This window comes from Palaemon carinicauda, chromosome 31 (genome assembly GCF_036898095.1).
Source record: "Palaemon carinicauda isolate YSFRI2023 chromosome 31, ASM3689809v2, whole genome shotgun sequence".
Lineage (NCBI taxonomy): Eukaryota > Metazoa > Arthropoda > Malacostraca > Decapoda > Palaemonidae > Palaemon > Palaemon carinicauda.
In genome coordinates, this window is record NC_090755.1 from 47,386,198 (window position 1) to 47,403,697 (window position 17,500).

At 37.6% G+C, this 17,500-nt stretch overlaps 1 protein-coding gene across 3 annotated transcripts in view; it reads left to right on the forward strand.

Moving 5' to 3' along the window:
• The window catches only part of LOC137624400 (patatin-like phospholipase domain-containing protein 4), a 240,223-nt gene that overhangs the window by 93,872 nt on the left and 128,851 nt on the right, over positions 1-17,500 (forward strand). For all 3 annotated transcript variants that reach the window (XM_068355136.1, XM_068355137.1, XM_068355138.1), the window contains exon 3: positions 15,724-15,856. In XM_068355136.1, the coding sequence (XP_068211237.1) occupies positions 15,724-15,856 (133 nt within the window). The remainder of the gene's footprint in view (positions 1-15,723; positions 15,857-17,500) is intronic.

The following is a 17,500-nucleotide window of genomic DNA, read 5'->3' on the forward strand; positions in this document are numbered from 1 at the left end:
TACCGTATCTATATAAAATCATACATACGTAGCAAAGCAGGAAAACAATCTACGAGAGAGAGAGAGAGAGAGAGAGAGAGAGAGAGAGAGAGAGAGAGAGAGAGAGAGAGAGAGAGAGAGTTGTTTTACATACGTAAATGTAAATTTAAAAAGAAAAAAATAGCCCCATTTCATATAAAATAGATTACAAATATTTTACTTTATCATATTACAGTAGTCTGTGTAATACTGTAAAGTTCAGTACAGTATGTTGTTGTTAAAGTCGTGGCGATGAAATTCTCACGAAACAAAAACACGCCATTTGAGTACAACAGCTGATTTTCTCTCTCTCTCTCTCTCTCTCTCTCTCTCTCTCTCTCTCTCTCTCTCTCTCTCTCTCTTCGTGTTATACAATACTTACATTTAGATGAAGAAACTAAAATTAGTTTTCTTAGTGTCAATTGAATACGAAACGAAATAATTAGGCCGAGTCTACATCCATTTCAATCATAGCTAAAAATACGGCATCCGATTTCATCAGCAAACCACTATTTTTTGGGAAATATCATTTTATTCTAGAAAATTGCCACTCTTTAAATGGTTGATTGCACATTAAGAAAGCGTGTACTTTTGTTTTTAAATTTCGGGTTTGTTTTAAAAATCGAGTACAGTGAACCCTCGTTTATCGCGGTAGATAGGTTCCAGTCGCGGCCGCGATAGGTGAAAATCCGCGAAGTAGTGACACCTATTTATTCAACATGTATATTCAGACTTTTAAAACCTTCCCTTGTATGTAGTACTGTTAACAAACTACCCTTTAATGTACAGAACACTTAATGCATGTACTACAGTACCCTAAACTAAAAAAGGCACAAATATTAAAGGTGATTTTATATCATGCATTTCCTAAACATGCTAAAAAGCACGATAAAAAATGGCAACCAATGTTTTGTTTACATTTATCTCTGATGATAATGTAGAAACAAACTGGAGGTAGAGCTTTGCTTATTACCCAGACATATTTCCCATACTTTTCCCTTAGAACTACATCACATCTTCCTACTTTAGATATATATATATATATATATATATATATATATATATATATATATATATATATATATATATATATATATATATACATACATACATACATACATACATACATACATACATACATACATACATACATATATATATATATATATATATATATATATATATATATATATATATATATATATATATATATATATATATATATATATATGTGTGTGTGTGTGTATATATATATATTTATATGTATACACATATACATACCTACATATATACATAAATACATACATACATATATATATATATATTACTGTATATATATGGGTTATGGAAAAAATCCGCGAAGTGGTGAATCCGCGATGGTCGAACCGCGAAGTAGCGAGGGTTCACTGTATTGTTGACTTCTTTTTTTTTTTTTACTTTTGGCTGTGATTAGAGCAGCTGTCATCTAGCTGCCGCTCTTGAGTGTGTACGAATACACTAACAAAGTATCATTTATACCATTTCTTAACTTATTCAAACAGTCTACAGTATACAGTTGATATTACATAAGCACCAATGTGTTATAACCTATCAAATTTTTTTGTTTATTACATTTAAACCCCCCCTCTCTCTCTCTCTCTCTCTCTCTCTCTCTCTCTCTCTCTCTCTCTCTCTCTCTCTCTGTGGGCTACTTTTCACTACCTCCCATTCCTTACCTCTCTCTATCTCTCTAACAAATGATATCTTTGTTGCTCCTCAAAGTTTCATTTATATTGAAAATCAATCACGATTCAATTTTCCTTACTTTCTCCAATCTCGCACCATCGGTCACATCGCGGTATTTTCGATATTTCTGGAAAATCCGCGATATATGTATATACATGGGTTATGAAAAAAATCCGCGAAGTGGTGAATCCGCGATGGTCGAACCGCGAAGTAGCGAGGGTTCACTGTATTGTTGACTTCTTTTTGTTTTACTTTTGGCTGTGATCAGATCAGCTAACGTCTAGCTGCCGCTCTTGAAAGCATACGAATACACTAACAAAGTATCGTTTATACCATTTCTTAACTTATTCAAACCGTCTATACAGTTGATATTACATAAGCACCAATGTGTTATAACCTATCAAATTTTTTTTGTTTATTACATTTAAAACAACACACACACACACACTTTCTCTCCTTCTCTCTCTCTCTCTCTCTCTCTCTCTCTCTCTCTCTCTCTCTCTCTCTCTCTCTCTGTGGGCTACTTTTCACTACCTCCCATTCCTTACCTCTCTCTATCTCTCTAACAAATGATATCTTTGTTGCTCCTCAAAGTTTCATTTATATTGAAAATCAATCATGATTCAATTTTCCTTACTTTCTCCAATCTTGCACCATCGGTCACATCGCGGTATTTTCGAAATTTCCAGAAAATCCGCGATATATGTATATACATGCGTTATGAAAAATCCGCGAATTGGTGAATCCGCGATAGTCGAACCGCGAAGTAGCTAGGGATCACTGTATGTAACTTCCTAAGTAGCTACATATATATAGCTTAAATCCCGCGTTTCGTCGCGCACACGGCAGAAATTCAAATTTCGCGGCAATCGCCCCCATGACAGTAGGTGGCCATACATGAGCGCCATCTCTCATAGGTTACTAGAACTATTCCCAACATTCTTCAGAAATTCCCTGCCGTTGATCGAGTCAACACCTAGGAAATTTGTTTAGCTAATATATTACTTTATTCTACAATTGGGTGAAGTACCTTTTGTCTGATTATTATTAATGGCTTTCGCTGCCTTTCAAATATCGAAGATATTGATCAAGATAGTTTTTTGTTGGTCTAACTTGGACAGTTTAATTTAACTTGATTTTCAAGATGGCTCCTCTGTTGTTAAACTATGTGTGTAGGGTTAGACCGGCTTTCAAGCTGCTCTTGATTCCCTCACAGTATGTAGCAGAGGGCATGTATGTATTTGTTTTCTTTTTTATGTTCGTAAGATTGAAATGGATGGGATCAAGGATTTGTTTTCCTCCTACTTTAGTAATTAACGAACAATACTCTTAAAGGTATAATGGAAGGGAAAAACATTTAAACATTAACTCATTATGACGTCACATTTATGTAACGTAAACTCTTAGCAGAGCGAGATCTGAATGCCTTGAAGAAGATCAGTCTGCCATCGCGATGACGTCACAATCCTATGACGTAATATTCTTAGTATGACTTGCAATATGTGAATTATTTTCTTTCTCTTGCAAGAAATGTTTGAAATATTAACTTATTAAGCATAAGTATTTTAATTTTTATATTGTAGGGAAATATATTATTTTTAAGTATATATTTGTCTTATTACAGTAGTATATTTCCTTTAGTTAATTTTTTATTTATATAGAGATTTCACGAGCGTACAGTCAATTTACGCTACGTGTTAACCTTGACGATCGATTTTGTTTCACAAATTCTTGTATCGTTATTTAATACTTTGATTTTGAGAATACTAATATTAATCATATAACCTATTGTATTTTCTTTCTAGCCCTTGGCGAAAGAGTATAGTCTCTCGCAACGGGCAGGTCTATTATGATCTAATGTGAAATAGTAGTTGAAAGTGCTAGTGTTCAATGGCACGTAAAATGACGCAGTGCAGTCAATTTACGCTACGTAATACTCTTGACGATCATTATTGTTTCACAACCCTTATACAGTGGAACCTTACATACGATTGTCTTTACGTACGAATTTTCCAACATCTGAAGTAAAATTCGATCAAATTTGCGTCTCGACACCCGAAGTCGTGCTCCAACATACGACGTAGATCATACGCGTAGAATTTTCTCAAAGCGTCGATCGTAGTTTATTGTTTACGCCGGTAGACGGCAGCATATCGGAGGGACGCCAATCGAGCGTCGCCTTGATCAGTCCTCTCATCTCGTGCGCATCTTGTGGTTGTTCTCTATTCGCTCCGTTATTAACAGTGTTTTTTATCTTCCTTTTCTCGCGTTTCATTTTTGATTTTACGTATAATCATGGGTCCTAAAAAGCTTAGTTTTGGTTCAGGAAGTAGTAGTGGTGAGAAAAGGAAGAAGTCAATGCTTTCATTAGAACTAAAACAAGAAATGATAGAAAAACATGAGCGAGGTGTGCTTTTTAGCGATCTGGCTAAACAATATGCCCGGAATATGTCTACGATCTCGACGATCATAAAACAGAAGGCAGCCATTAAAGAAGTCCAACCATCAAAGGGGATCACCATTATTTCTAAACGACGTAGCCCTACTCTGGAAGAGATGGAACGCATTTTGTTGATCTGGATAAAGTACAAGGAGATTGTTGGCAATACGATCACTGAAACGATCATTTGTGAGAAGGCCAGTGCTATCTATTGTGACTCTGGGGGTGACGCGGGGGAGAGTTCAACCGATCCTATGATGGAGGAATTCAAAGCGTCTCGAGGTTGGTTCGAGAAATTTAGGAAACGGACCGGGATTCATTCAGTTGTTCGGTATGGAGAGGCTTCAAGTTCGGACACCAAGGCTGCTAAGGATTTTGTTAAAAAGTTCGAAAAGATCATGGAGGAGGAAGGCTACGTAGAGCAGCAGGTTTTCAACTGTGATGAAACCAGTCTGTTTTGGAAAAAGATGCCTAGTCGAACATACATTACCGCCGAAGAGAAGAAAATGCCTGGACATGATCCTATAAAGGATCGGTTGACTCTTGCGCTTTGTGCCAACGCCAGCGGGGACTGCAAAATAAAGCCGTTATTAGTTTACCATTCCGAAAACCCTAGGGCATTTAAAGCACATCGAATAAATTAAGACCTGCTGCATGTTCTATGGCGTTGTAATTCTAAGGCTTGGGTCACTAGGCATATCTTTGTGGAATGGGTAAACGTAGTTTTCGGCCCTGCTGTCAAGAAGTACCTTCAGGAGAGGAATTTGCCTTTGAAGTGCTTGCTTTGTTTGGATATTGCACCCGCTTACCCCCCAGGACTTGAAGATGATATCATCGACGAATACAATTTCATCAAAGTGTTGTATCTTCCACCGAATACCACCGCTATCCTCCAGCCCATGGACCAGCAAGTCATCTCTAATTTCAAGAAGCTGTACACCAAGCACTTATTTAAGCAGTGCTTTAATGTCACGCAAAGCACCAACTTAACTTTGCGTGAATTTTGGAGGAGTCATTACAATATTATGCAATGCTTAAAGATTATAAATCAGGTTTGGGAGGGAGTAACTCGTCGGACACTGAATTCAGCTTGGAAGAAGCTTTGGCCTGATGCTGTTGCTCCCAGAGATTTCAAAGGTTTTGGCCCCGAGCCTGGACCCTGTGCTTGCCGTCGAGGAAGACGTCAAAGGGATTGTATCCCTTGGCAAGTCATTGGGTCTGGAGGTCGATGAAGATGACATCACCAAACTCATCGATGAGCATCATGAAGAGCTCACCACCGAGGAACTCAAGGAGCTGCAAGCCATGCAGCATGATGAGTTCCAAGCGCAGTTGAGTGAGTCGGAGGAGATCGAGAAGGTAGGTCACATCTTAGGTTCGGCTAAAATAAAACAGATGCTGGCATATCATCAACACGTGGTTGATTTCATCGATAAGCATCACCCACAGAAACTTCAGGTTTGCTGTGTAGTTGCGCATTTCGATGATGTTTGTTTAACACACTTTAGAAAAATTCTCAAAAGCCATACCAAAAAACTCTCTCTCGATAGTTTCTTTAAAAAATCTACGAAGCGGTCTAGTGATCATGATGAAGAGAAAGAAAGTGAAACAAAGAAAAGTAAGACCGAATCGAGTGAAAGTGATGCAAATTAAGAGTAAAAAAGAAAAAAAAATGTAAAAAAAAATATAAAATATAAAAATGAAAAAAAAAAGAAATAAGCTGTTAGGTTTTTATTTATTATTTCTTTATTATTATTTTTTTTTAGATATTTCTGTATTATTCAATTGTATTAATGTTATGTGTAATTATGTGTAGCAATTTATTAAGGAGTTATCTTGGGTTTTTAGGCTGAGGAACGAATTAAACAAATTACAGTGTATTTTTATGGGAATATTTGCTCCAACATACGATCGTTTTAACATACGAAGCAGCTCACGGAACGAATTAAGATAGTATGTAGAGGTATCACTCAGTGGAACCTCTACATACGATCTTAATTCGTTCCAGAAACTGCTTCGTATGTTAAAACAATCGTATGTTGGAGCAAATATTCCCATAAGAATACACTGTAATTTGTATAATTTGTTCCACAGCCCAAAAACCTATAATAACTCCTTAATAAATTACTACTTATAATTACACATAACAATAACATAATTGTATAATATGAAAGAAGGATGTAAAAAAGATAATTATAAAGATATAATAAATAAAAATTGTGTTTTTATTGTCACTTTACCTTAGAGACAGACCAACGCAGGTACAGGAATTGCTATGCAGAAGATGACAGACGATCGGCGAGAAGGTAGACATGGTGTTAATATGTTCTTTAAATAAATTCTCTCTCTCTCTCTCTCTCTCTCTCTCTCTCTCTCTCTCTCTCTCTCTCTCTCTCTCTCTCTCTCTCTCTCTCTCTGTTGTTGTTCTTCACTGTTAGTGTTAGAGATGTCTATTAATTTTTTGTGAGAGAGAGAGAGAGAGAGAGAGAGAGAGAGAGAGAGAGAGAGAGAGAGAGAGAGAGAGATTGATTTCAAACAAAAATTTGTTGTGTACATGTGGTGCATTTTAACAGCGTCAACGAGTTGAAAGACAATTAAACGTAACTGTAACCCTATTTGCACTAGCAATTAATGGGATATCCTCAGTCATTCCCCAGGATATTCTTTCAACTATTTGTGGATGTTCTTACCATATCATTTGCTGGAGCTAGAATGACAATGGTTGAGAGAAAACTACAACTCGATTAACAATTATCCAGAGGGCCTATATGAATGGATTTAAATTTTTGACAAGTATAACTGTTTTAGTCCATTTCTGTTGTATTTGGGGAGTATATCCAGACCTGGATATATACATGAAAGGTCATCGGATCCCATTTGTAGGTGAAGCTAGATTTCTAGGGTTGATATTTGATTGTAAGCTTGCATGGGTTCCACACTTGAAAGCCTTAAAAGTAAAATGCTTTGAGGCTCTGAATCTTTTAAAAGTTTTGTCCCATAGATCGTTGAGGCAGACTGCAAAACTTTTAAAATTATACAAGTCCTTGATTTAAAAAAGATTAGTTATGGATGTGAAGTTTATTTTCTAGCCACCCCAAGCCGATTAAAATTTTTAGATTCTATACACCATGCTGGTATCAGATTGTTCACTGGAGCCTTTAGAACTTCGCCTATCCCAAGCCTCCTTGTTGACGGTGGAGAGTTACCTTTAGACTTTTACTGGATATCTTCTATTTTTCGGTATTGGTTTAGGGTGCAGACTCCCTGAATCAGACTGCAAACCTTGTAAGGCATTATAGATATTTTGAGTAGCACCCAAAATCTCCTCAACCCCTATGGTTTCTGGTTAAAAACATTATTAGACAGTCTAGATATAGGTAGAAATAAAGTGCTCCCACGTAGGATATCATCAAGCCCTCCATGGAAATTACCAGATATATCCTTTTGTAAACATTTTATTGGCATAAAAAAAGAACATGACTGACTTACAAGCGAGGTTGCTCTTTATAGATCATGTTGAAGAACTCAGGGAATCAACTTTTGTATATATTGATGGCTCCAAATCTGATGCTGGCGTTGGATTTGGAGTATTTAGTAGCACTTTTAATTGTAGAGGTACACTTCCTCTAGCATCTTCTATATATACTGCCGAACTATATGGCTTACTAACCGGTATAGAGAAAAAAGTATTAAAAGACGATGGGAATTTTACCATTTTTAGCGATGCAAGAAGTGTCCTACAAGCTTTAGAAGGTTTTAATTCCAATAATCCTTTAGTTATTAAGATTTTTGGGTGGCTTTTAATTATTGGCATGAAAGGTATAATAGTTCGATTTTGCTGGGTTCTTGCACATGTTGATGTGTCTGGAAATGAGAAGGTGGATTCGCTGGCAAAGAGTGCTGGAGCTGAATTGCTACCAAGAAGGTATCCCAATCCCAGTAATTTTTTTTTTTACCTACAATTAAGAATTATATTTATAATAATTGGCAACAGCAATGTATAGTTTAGTTGAAAATAAGATGAGAGAAATAAGTAATGTTATATCCCCTTTGGAGGTATAACGGGATGCCCCGACAGTAGGAGACTAATTTTTTTTTTCACCTCTGCATTGATCACATGAGTTTTTGCTGGCTGTCCAACATCAACCATATTGTGATGACTGTTTGGTACCATTGACATTGGGGCATTTGTTAACCGAATGCCCTTCATACAAGATTCTTGGACATGATGTGTCCTACCATGCTAGTGATATTTTGAGCTTCATTTCAGAAGCAGGTCTCCTGAAAGATATTTTATGGTTTTAATTGAAAATTCTTTTATTTTTTATTTACAATAAACAATATCGCCCATGACCTTAGATATCATGATGCCAAAAACCTCAAATCAATCAATCAATTAATCACAGCCTATTGCTTAAACGACTGTACCCATATATCGCTAGATACCTTTTCTATAAGACCTACTGTTCTTGTACAACAAAAAATCTAGACCAAACCTCTTACTGGAAAACTAACCTATTATCATATTGCCAGTTATTCTCTGCATAAAGAGTGGAGAAGTGGGGTGCATATTTTTCTTTACTTTCTTCTTTTTCCTTTCCTCAACTGGGAAAAACTTCACTAAAGAACCCTTAGGCAAGTGAGAATAATCAAACTTGTTTTGTTTTTGACAAAATATTTATGGACCCATCCGCAGCCCTGCCGTTATCAGTCGGACAAGGGCAACGGATGGCAGTCCAAGGAAGGACTGAAGAACACTCTAAAGCAAAAGGGGGTCTCCAGCCGGTATGTAGACCTGCAGAAAAGCTATCTCAGAACATCATGTGCTGGAAGGGAAGCTGAACGGCTAGGCTTAACAGACTGAAGACCGAGCCGGCCCTACAACCCTCCGGCACTTGGTGAGATTGTAGGACAGCGGACACAGAGGTGTGATGGCACCAAAGGACAGAAGGGACAGGGAAAAGGGTCCAGTGTAAGGTGTGAGAGGAGCCGGCGCATGCCGTCCCTGTCACGCCAACAAGGGAACTCAGTTTCAGTATCAGCACCATTCCAGGCGTAAGGAGAGTACTTTCTCCAGCCTAGGGGGGGCTAATACAGTAAAGGGACCAGCATCATCAAGCCGTCTCAAACTATAAGAGAAACAGAATTCCCATGTTTGTCTATCCTAGACCAAAGAATATTCAATATCCTTCATCCTAGGGTCTGCAAGCACAGGACTAGTCGCTAGACTACAGGGAGAAGGGGATCTCATGACCCCTTCAAGTGCAGTCTAGGGGAGCAAAGCCCCCTATACCAACCAGCTATGTCCAACAGGGGAGTACATTCACCTTAAAGGACAGCTAGAGGCACACGACAGGTACTCTGAGGTCCTGACCCAAGCCCAAAGCTCATCAACAATGGCTTGGAAAGGGGCAGAAAACCCTAGCCTAACCTTACCAGAATTACAATTCAAGGCAAGACGGCTAGGATTGTAGCCCTAGGCTACAGTCAGAGGGAAGAAGAGATTACCTTATACATAAAGGTAACTTGGGCAATGTGTGAAAGTATACTAAAGCCAATAGGCTATTAGCCTAGTGACAGAGAGATCGACTACCTGATTCATCGAAGCTCTTGAATACTATCTTGGAAGAAGAAATCATATGCAATCAAGAAATCTTATACGTATATTTTGCCTAGTATCTTCATTTAAATATAATAACACCAGGAACACATTATATCATGCATGAAAGTAAGCTAAAGCACCTAGGCTAGGAAGCCTAGCATCAAGATCAACTACAGTGGTCCCTCGCTAGTTCGCGGTTCAACTTTCGCGGGTTCAGAGCTTCGCGGGTCTAAAAAATATTCAGAAATTAAAAATATCAAAAGATATTAAAAAACTAATAATAATGAAAAATATTAAATTAAAACTAGAAATTACATTATTTTACAAATTTTGAAAACAAAATATTCAATTAGAATTAGTAATTGCATCATTTTACAAAATTTTAAAACTAAAAGAAATGCACGTCTGTATACGCTAAGCATCACGGGCATAAACGCAAGCTGATTGGCCAGCACTCGCTGAGAACTCGACTCCCCATTGACCCATTCACTAGCCCAAGCTTCTCCCGATGCCCATCGCTCCACGCTTTTCTCGTATACGCTTCTCGCCATAGATCGCGGTTAGTTAGTCTTTGTCTCGCGGTGATTTTTTAAGTGTAAAAGTTTTGTGAAGCCCTTCGTGATGCCTCCCAAACGCTCTTTATCCCTTGGTGCATCTAGTGAACCGAAGAAAAAGCGAAAGATGTTAACAATTAACGAAAAAGTGAGTTTATTGGACAAGTTGAAAGCGGGAAATAGCTACGCGAGCGTAGCCCGACAATATGGCCTTAATGAATCCACGGTACGGTACATAAAGAAGGAAGAGAAGAACATCCGCAAAACTGCTGCAATATCTTTCACGAAAGATGCCAAAAGGGTTGTAAACACCCAGAATAAGACCATGGTGCGAATGGAAAATGCACTGGCTATTTGGATCCATGATTGTAGGGAGAAGAAAATCACCCTGGATACAAACATGATCCGAAGTAAGGCTAAAACTTTGTTTGATGCTATGGTGCCTGAGGGTGGTGACGACGACAACGTTCAAGATGAGGAAGAAAACGACGGCGACGAAGATGATCCTCTGCCTGGTACCTCAAGCCAGACTAGCCCACGACGACCACGTACGACTTTCGTTGCCAGCAAGGGCTTGTTTTGATAAGTTTAAGAGGCGATTCGGACTTCAGAGTGTGTCGTTGTATGGAGAGGCAGCCTCTGCAGACGAAGCAGCAGCGAGGCATTATGTTGAGGATGTGTTTCAGGAAATAATAGAAGAAAATGGCTATGTCCCGGAGCAAGTCTTTAATATGGATGAAACAGGCCTCTTCTGGAAGAGGATGCCGTCCCGAACATTTCTTTTCAAGGACGAACTTAAAAAGACAGGTGGCAATGCAGAAGATGCTGCAGGATTCATGCTGAAGCCCGGCCTTATCTACAAGTCACAGAATCCTTGAGCATTGAAAAACAAGAACAAAGCCTTACTGCCAGTGTACTGGATGGCCAATAAAAAGGCATGGATCACCAAGGCCCTCACACTTGATTGGTTCCTTAACTCTTTCATACCACAGGTAAAGCTTTACCTGGCTGAAAAGGGCCTGCCCTTTAAAGTGGTTCTCTTCATGGACTGTGCAGGAGGTCATGCAACTAATTTGCATTATGAAGGGGTACAGGTGGAGTTCCTTCCCCCCAACACCACTTCCCTTATACAGCCCATGGATCAGGGGGTTATTAGGGCCTTCAAAGCCCTCTACACTAAGTCAACAATGGAGGGTCTCATCTCCTCCATTGAAGAGACCGACAAGACCTTCAGCATCAAAGCTTATTGGAAGGACTACAACATAGCTACGTGTCTGGCTAATATTCAGAATGCCCTAAAGGACATGAAAGAACAGACACTCATCTCCAGCTGGAAGAAATTGTGGCCAAACAAAATCACTCATGACTATGAGGGTTTCACGCCTAACGAAATACATCACTCTGCCGTTGATAAGGCTGTCAGGCTGGCTCAGTTGGTGCAGACTGAAGGCTTCTCGGATATGACGGCTGATGAAATTAGCAATCTCATCGACTGCCACTCAAACCCACTGACAGAGGAGGACCTACAGGAAATGACCAAATCGGCAAGTGAGGAGGAAGACGAGTCTGCTAGTGACGAAGGTGACGAAGCTGAAGAAGGTGGTCTTACATTGCATAATTTACAGGACCTCTTCAATGTTGCCAAAGACCTCCAAAAAAGGGCCAAAGAAATGGATGACAACATGGTAAGAGCCGTCGAATTCAGCAATCGTATTGATGACGTCATGGCTGTTTATAGGCGCATCTTCATCGACAAAAAAAAACAACGTTCACAACTCCCAATAACGATGTTTCTTACGCGCAAAAAACCAGAAGAAGATCCTCCTTCCTGCATCCCTTACGCCACCTCCTATAGCCACTACGCCACCTCCTATAGCCACTACGCCTCCTCCTGCATCCATTACGACACCTCCTGCAGCCACTACGCCGCCTCCTGCAGCTTCTCCTGCATTGTCTGCGGCGTCATCCGAGGAGCAGTAAAGCTCTTCATGCCCCTGTGCAGTCATTCATTGTTATCACCTCATCGTACTGCACAGGTCTTTTCATCAACTACGCTTAGAAGAACTTATTGTAAGAGGTAAGTTAAATGTTTTATTGTTTGATTGTTTAACATGAATCTCTCTCTCTCTCTCTCTCTCTCTCTCTCTCTCTCTCTCTCTCTCTCTCTCTCTCTCTCTCTCTACACCCATTTTCTATATGGTATGGTACAATTTTATTTATGTATTAACTGTAATCTTAAACCCCCAGAAATAGAAATTATAAATGTTAATTTGTTGCGCAAAACGACGGACTAATTATGTTAGCTAGTTGTAGTGTTTGCTTGTTTTTGAAAGCTGATAACGATAATTGGTTGTTCGCAAGTAAATTGTTCGGTAGAACAGTATTCTAGACCCTCAATTGTTATTGTAAACAGACAACATATTTTACAGTTTTTTTTTTTTTTTTTATAACATGAATTTCGCTCTCTCTCTCTCTCTCTCTCTCTCTCTCTCTCTCTCTCTCTCTCTCTCTACACCCTTTTTCTATATGGTATGGTACAATTTTATTTATGTATTACTGTAATCTTAAACCCCCAGAAATAGAAATTATAAATGCTAATTTGTTGCGCAAAACGGCGGACTAATTATGTTAGCTAGTTGTAGTGTTTGCGTGTTTTTGAAAGCTGATAACGATAATTGGTTGTTCGCAAGTAAATTGTTCGGTAGAACAGTGTTCTAGACCCTCAATTGTTATTGTAAACAGACAACATATTTTACAGTTTTTTTTTTTTTTTTTGTTATAACATGAATTTCACTCTCTCTCTCTCTACCCGTATTCTATATGGTGTACTGTATACAGGGGGGGGGTATATATACGTTTTTTTAAGCCTTTTTGAAGAGGCGCCGCTACTTCGCGGATTTTCAGTTTTCGCGGGTGGTCTCGGTCCCCATTAACCGCGATAACCGAGGGACCACTGTACCTCTTTCGCCGAGACGAAGGAATACTATCGGCATAATACAGTATAACTAATTCGTAGTAATGAAGACTACATAGGTAAAATGAAATTTAGGCTATATATAGATACCGGGAAGGTCGTTCTGGCTAACTAAATAACACATGCGTTACGAACGACACCGTCAAAGATGCATCCGGTCTAGGCAACAGCTCTACCATGAAACAATACCATATTTATTTCGAGAGAAAAGTTACTTTACGGCCAGAGCTACATTTATTCGATATAAGAGGTAAATACCCAACTCTCCAGATGTAGAAGAGGCTGAAGATTGCGACATGATTATCAAAATAGAGAAAAGCACTGGTAAAAACACCTGGTCAGGACGCTACAGATAAAAGGGTCATCCAAGATGGCGACGAGTATGACGTCATCCGAGTGCTCAAACAGTAACGGAGGAGGAGAGTTTTGTAACGGCTCCTCCTTTATCTTACCACTTTTCCCCCTCGAAGCCTAAACACTATGTGCGGTGCAGATAGCTATGTGGCGTGTCAAGAATACGTCCCCCTGTTATTATCCGATATCCTAAAAGGCAACTTTAAGGATATTCGCGCCAGAAGTTAGAATTCTGGAGACCTTTAGTTAAATTCTCTGGGAATATCACTGTAGTCAAGTATACCCTAGGAAACTACTGAAGGAAACTTCCATCAGGACGACATGGCTATCTCACCCAAAAATAGATTTTTCGCTTCGCTCAAAATTCGTTTTTGCATTTCAGAAACTTGTCATACCAGAATACTCCCGTCAAGTCATTGACCTATGATATGAGGCTGACATATCGACCTTGCCTCTTGAAGACTTGGTTTTTTATGTCATATATATACATTTATTTTACGGTCTATTGTTAAATGAGAGCTAGATAGATACCCGTACGCGAAGGAGACTTCCTCCCACCTAAGGAAGAGTCCCTATATAAATCACTCAAAGTTTGTATCTGCGTAGGAAAAAGCTGCAAATTCTAAAACACAATTTGCATTTTCCCTAGCAGTACAAACTTAAGTCATTTATCCAAATGCCCTGCCTCATCCATTCCTCAAGTTTTGACCACATAGAGAGTGAACAGTCTCGCAGAGGCCGGACTGCCCTACCTACAGCATGTAGAGGCCGGACTGCCCTACCTACAGCATGTAGAGATGACAGGTAACCATATACGGTTGCCAGCTAGGCACTTTTCTGGTCGTAGCAAAACAATTCAGGAGTAAACTCATATAAATGACCCAGGTTTTTATAGCTAGGAGAAATAGAAGTTGCCAAAATTTTTTTACTTTGACTGTGCAAAGGGAAATGCTGTTTGTTTAGAAGTATAATGAGAAAAGTATAGACAAGTAAGATTACAGTTCATCATAAAATTACAGTACATTCAAGGAAAAGTAATTTGGGGAAAGATGAAAATCAATTATAGATTTTTTATTAACAATTAGACCTTGAAAGTGTTCTTTGTAATGAAGCAACTACAAGGGAACTACTATATGAAAGGAAATTTTATTACCGTATATATTGGTTGATCTTGAAAAAATGTTTGATGGATTCCAAGCAGGGTTGAAAAAAAATCATGACTTTTTCTAAAGAAAAATAAAAAAATAAAATATATTATTTGATTTAAATCAGATTTTTTATTCAAATCAATTTGTTTTCATTTAAAGTTTTTTCAACGATACTTATTTCCTGCTGCTGAGTATTTGTTTCAGTCCTATGAGGTATTTTTTGGTATTAAACTTGATCAATGTTAAATGAAACCATAGTTTAATTTACATTACTCAAGATGAGTTTTCTTTATGTAAAACCAAAATTCAGACTAATGATTTAATCAGAACAGATAAGTACTGTAATGGTATCTAGTACGTAAATACACAAAACAAACAAAATTGCAACCAAACAAAAATACAGATATATAGTAATATTATTTTAACATACAGTACACAGTAAGAAATAAAACTAGAAACATATTAAGCACATCTCCATGTGCAAACTGTACTAGCAACAAAATTTTTATTCCTTATTAATGCTGGAAAGAATTGTTGATCAAGTAAAGAACATCATGGCATAAGATTTATTATATAATTTTTGAGCCAACAATAAACATCTGCAACCAATTTCCTTTAATATAATTGTGATTGGTAGAAAAAATATTTGCCAAAAAATTATTTATTCATATAAATTCAACTTCTATTTTCTTTCATGGTTGCTGTGAGTTTGAGATTGTTAATTGTTCCTACCCAGATACAAGCCCTTTGTTTTTTATTATAGATATACATGTTTCGGCACAAGCTGGAGTCTAGAATGTTCTATTATTTGTGTAATGACATCAGTAGTATTGTTTTACAACATTTGAACTTTTCTTTTTTCATATTTCTAATGTTATGCCCTTAAATTCATTTCTTTTTTATTACAGGTGCATGTGAAGGGACACTTTCATGTTCCACCTGTCATCTTATTTTTGAGAAAGAGGATTTTGATAAGATAGAAGATCCATGCACAGACGAGGAGTTAGACATGTTGGATTTAGCTTATGGTCTCTCTGATACGTAAGTACAACCAAGAGCTTCTCTTTCCTTTATTAAGTATGCCCAAAATTCTTAAAGCTTGCATGTTTGTTTGCAGCACATTGGTTTTATTTTACGTTAGAACTATATTTTTTTGTAAATAAGACATCAAAGCAATAGGTTATTAGGATACCAACAAAACTTTCATAGTACACATAGTGTATTAGCATATTACTACACAATACATTTTATTTCTGGTGTGTATTGCTAATACCAGTTGCCAAAAGGTTTAACTGGGCAGTTCTAGGATTTATAAGACCAGGAATATCCTTTTGCTTTGAAGAACCATGTTTAGTTTTTGTGACATTCAGGTAGCTCGGTGATAGTGTCTGTGTGCAGGTGTAGCTGAAATGCTTCCTTGCATGGTTATCCTTTCATACAAGAGCAAGCAGATATTCTACACTTTATTGTGTATAAAACTGTACTAAGTATAACTTATCCTTTTATGAACAGATAAGTTTATGAATATTGCCCTGGTGATTTTTTATGAGAATTGCATGATAAACTGTGTTAATTGTTTGCTTCATTATATATCCAACAGTCTTGGTATCCAGCTTAGAGCTGTCATCCCATTTTTTGTGTTAATGAGACAGTAAATTTCTTTTGGTCTTCAGATTAATTCTTGCTTTGCAATATGAGGAAAGAATATTTTTATGGGGGATTCTTTGATAAAAGCCCCTCACCTTCTTTGTTTTGGTTTTGTCCATTTGAATACAATGAATCTTTGGTTTAGCTGGCATTGTTATGCATTTGAAGAGTCCTCCACCACAAACTAATTTTGAAGTATGGTAGTCTCTAGTATCCTAGACTGTAGTGAATGAGAGGGATCTGGATCCCTGATACTAGTGTAAAGTTGAAGCATTGTATTGTATATTCACAAACAAGCAAGAAACCTGTTCTTTGTTCACCTTGATTCTTGATAAGTATCTAATGCTGGTAAACCACCATAACTTAAAGTACATTGAAAGATTGGATAACACATGAATTTCAGGTAAGTATTCAAATAGTTCATTCAATTTCAAAAATTATTTTTTTTTAACAGTTTTGTTGTGTAAATTGTATTCTGAGTACTTGGAGAAATATTGCTATAAAATTTAATGATTTACAATATTATAAATTCTAGCTATACTGAAAAACCTTTGTTTAGGATTTTTTATCTTGAACAATAGTGACGTACGTTATCAATGGAGATTGGACCAATTTTTGCATGGAAGTTGTAAAGCTATATGGGAAGTGACTAAATAGAATTTAAGAAAAATAATAAAGAATGTAGCTGAGGGCTGAACGGTTGTTGGAAAATGTTCAAATAGTTTTCAGAGGCTTTTGGGATTCCTACGCTTGAAATGTAAAGAGCAAATGGAGAAAAGAGGTGTATGTATGCCACCAGGATGTGGTAGAAGATTTACAAGATTTATGTTGCCTTGGGAACATACTAGATTGTGAAACTCATACCAAAAGGATAATAAGAAAATGATTTGAACAGCATGAATGAAGTGGAATGGGATTATTATATTACAAGTTGAACCACTTTAATCAGCCATTGTACAGTCTGCCACACTTTTATCTGGTGCTATTAGTTTGGGGATCTGCTACCAGTGTTGTATTGCTAAGGACTAATTTTGTTTG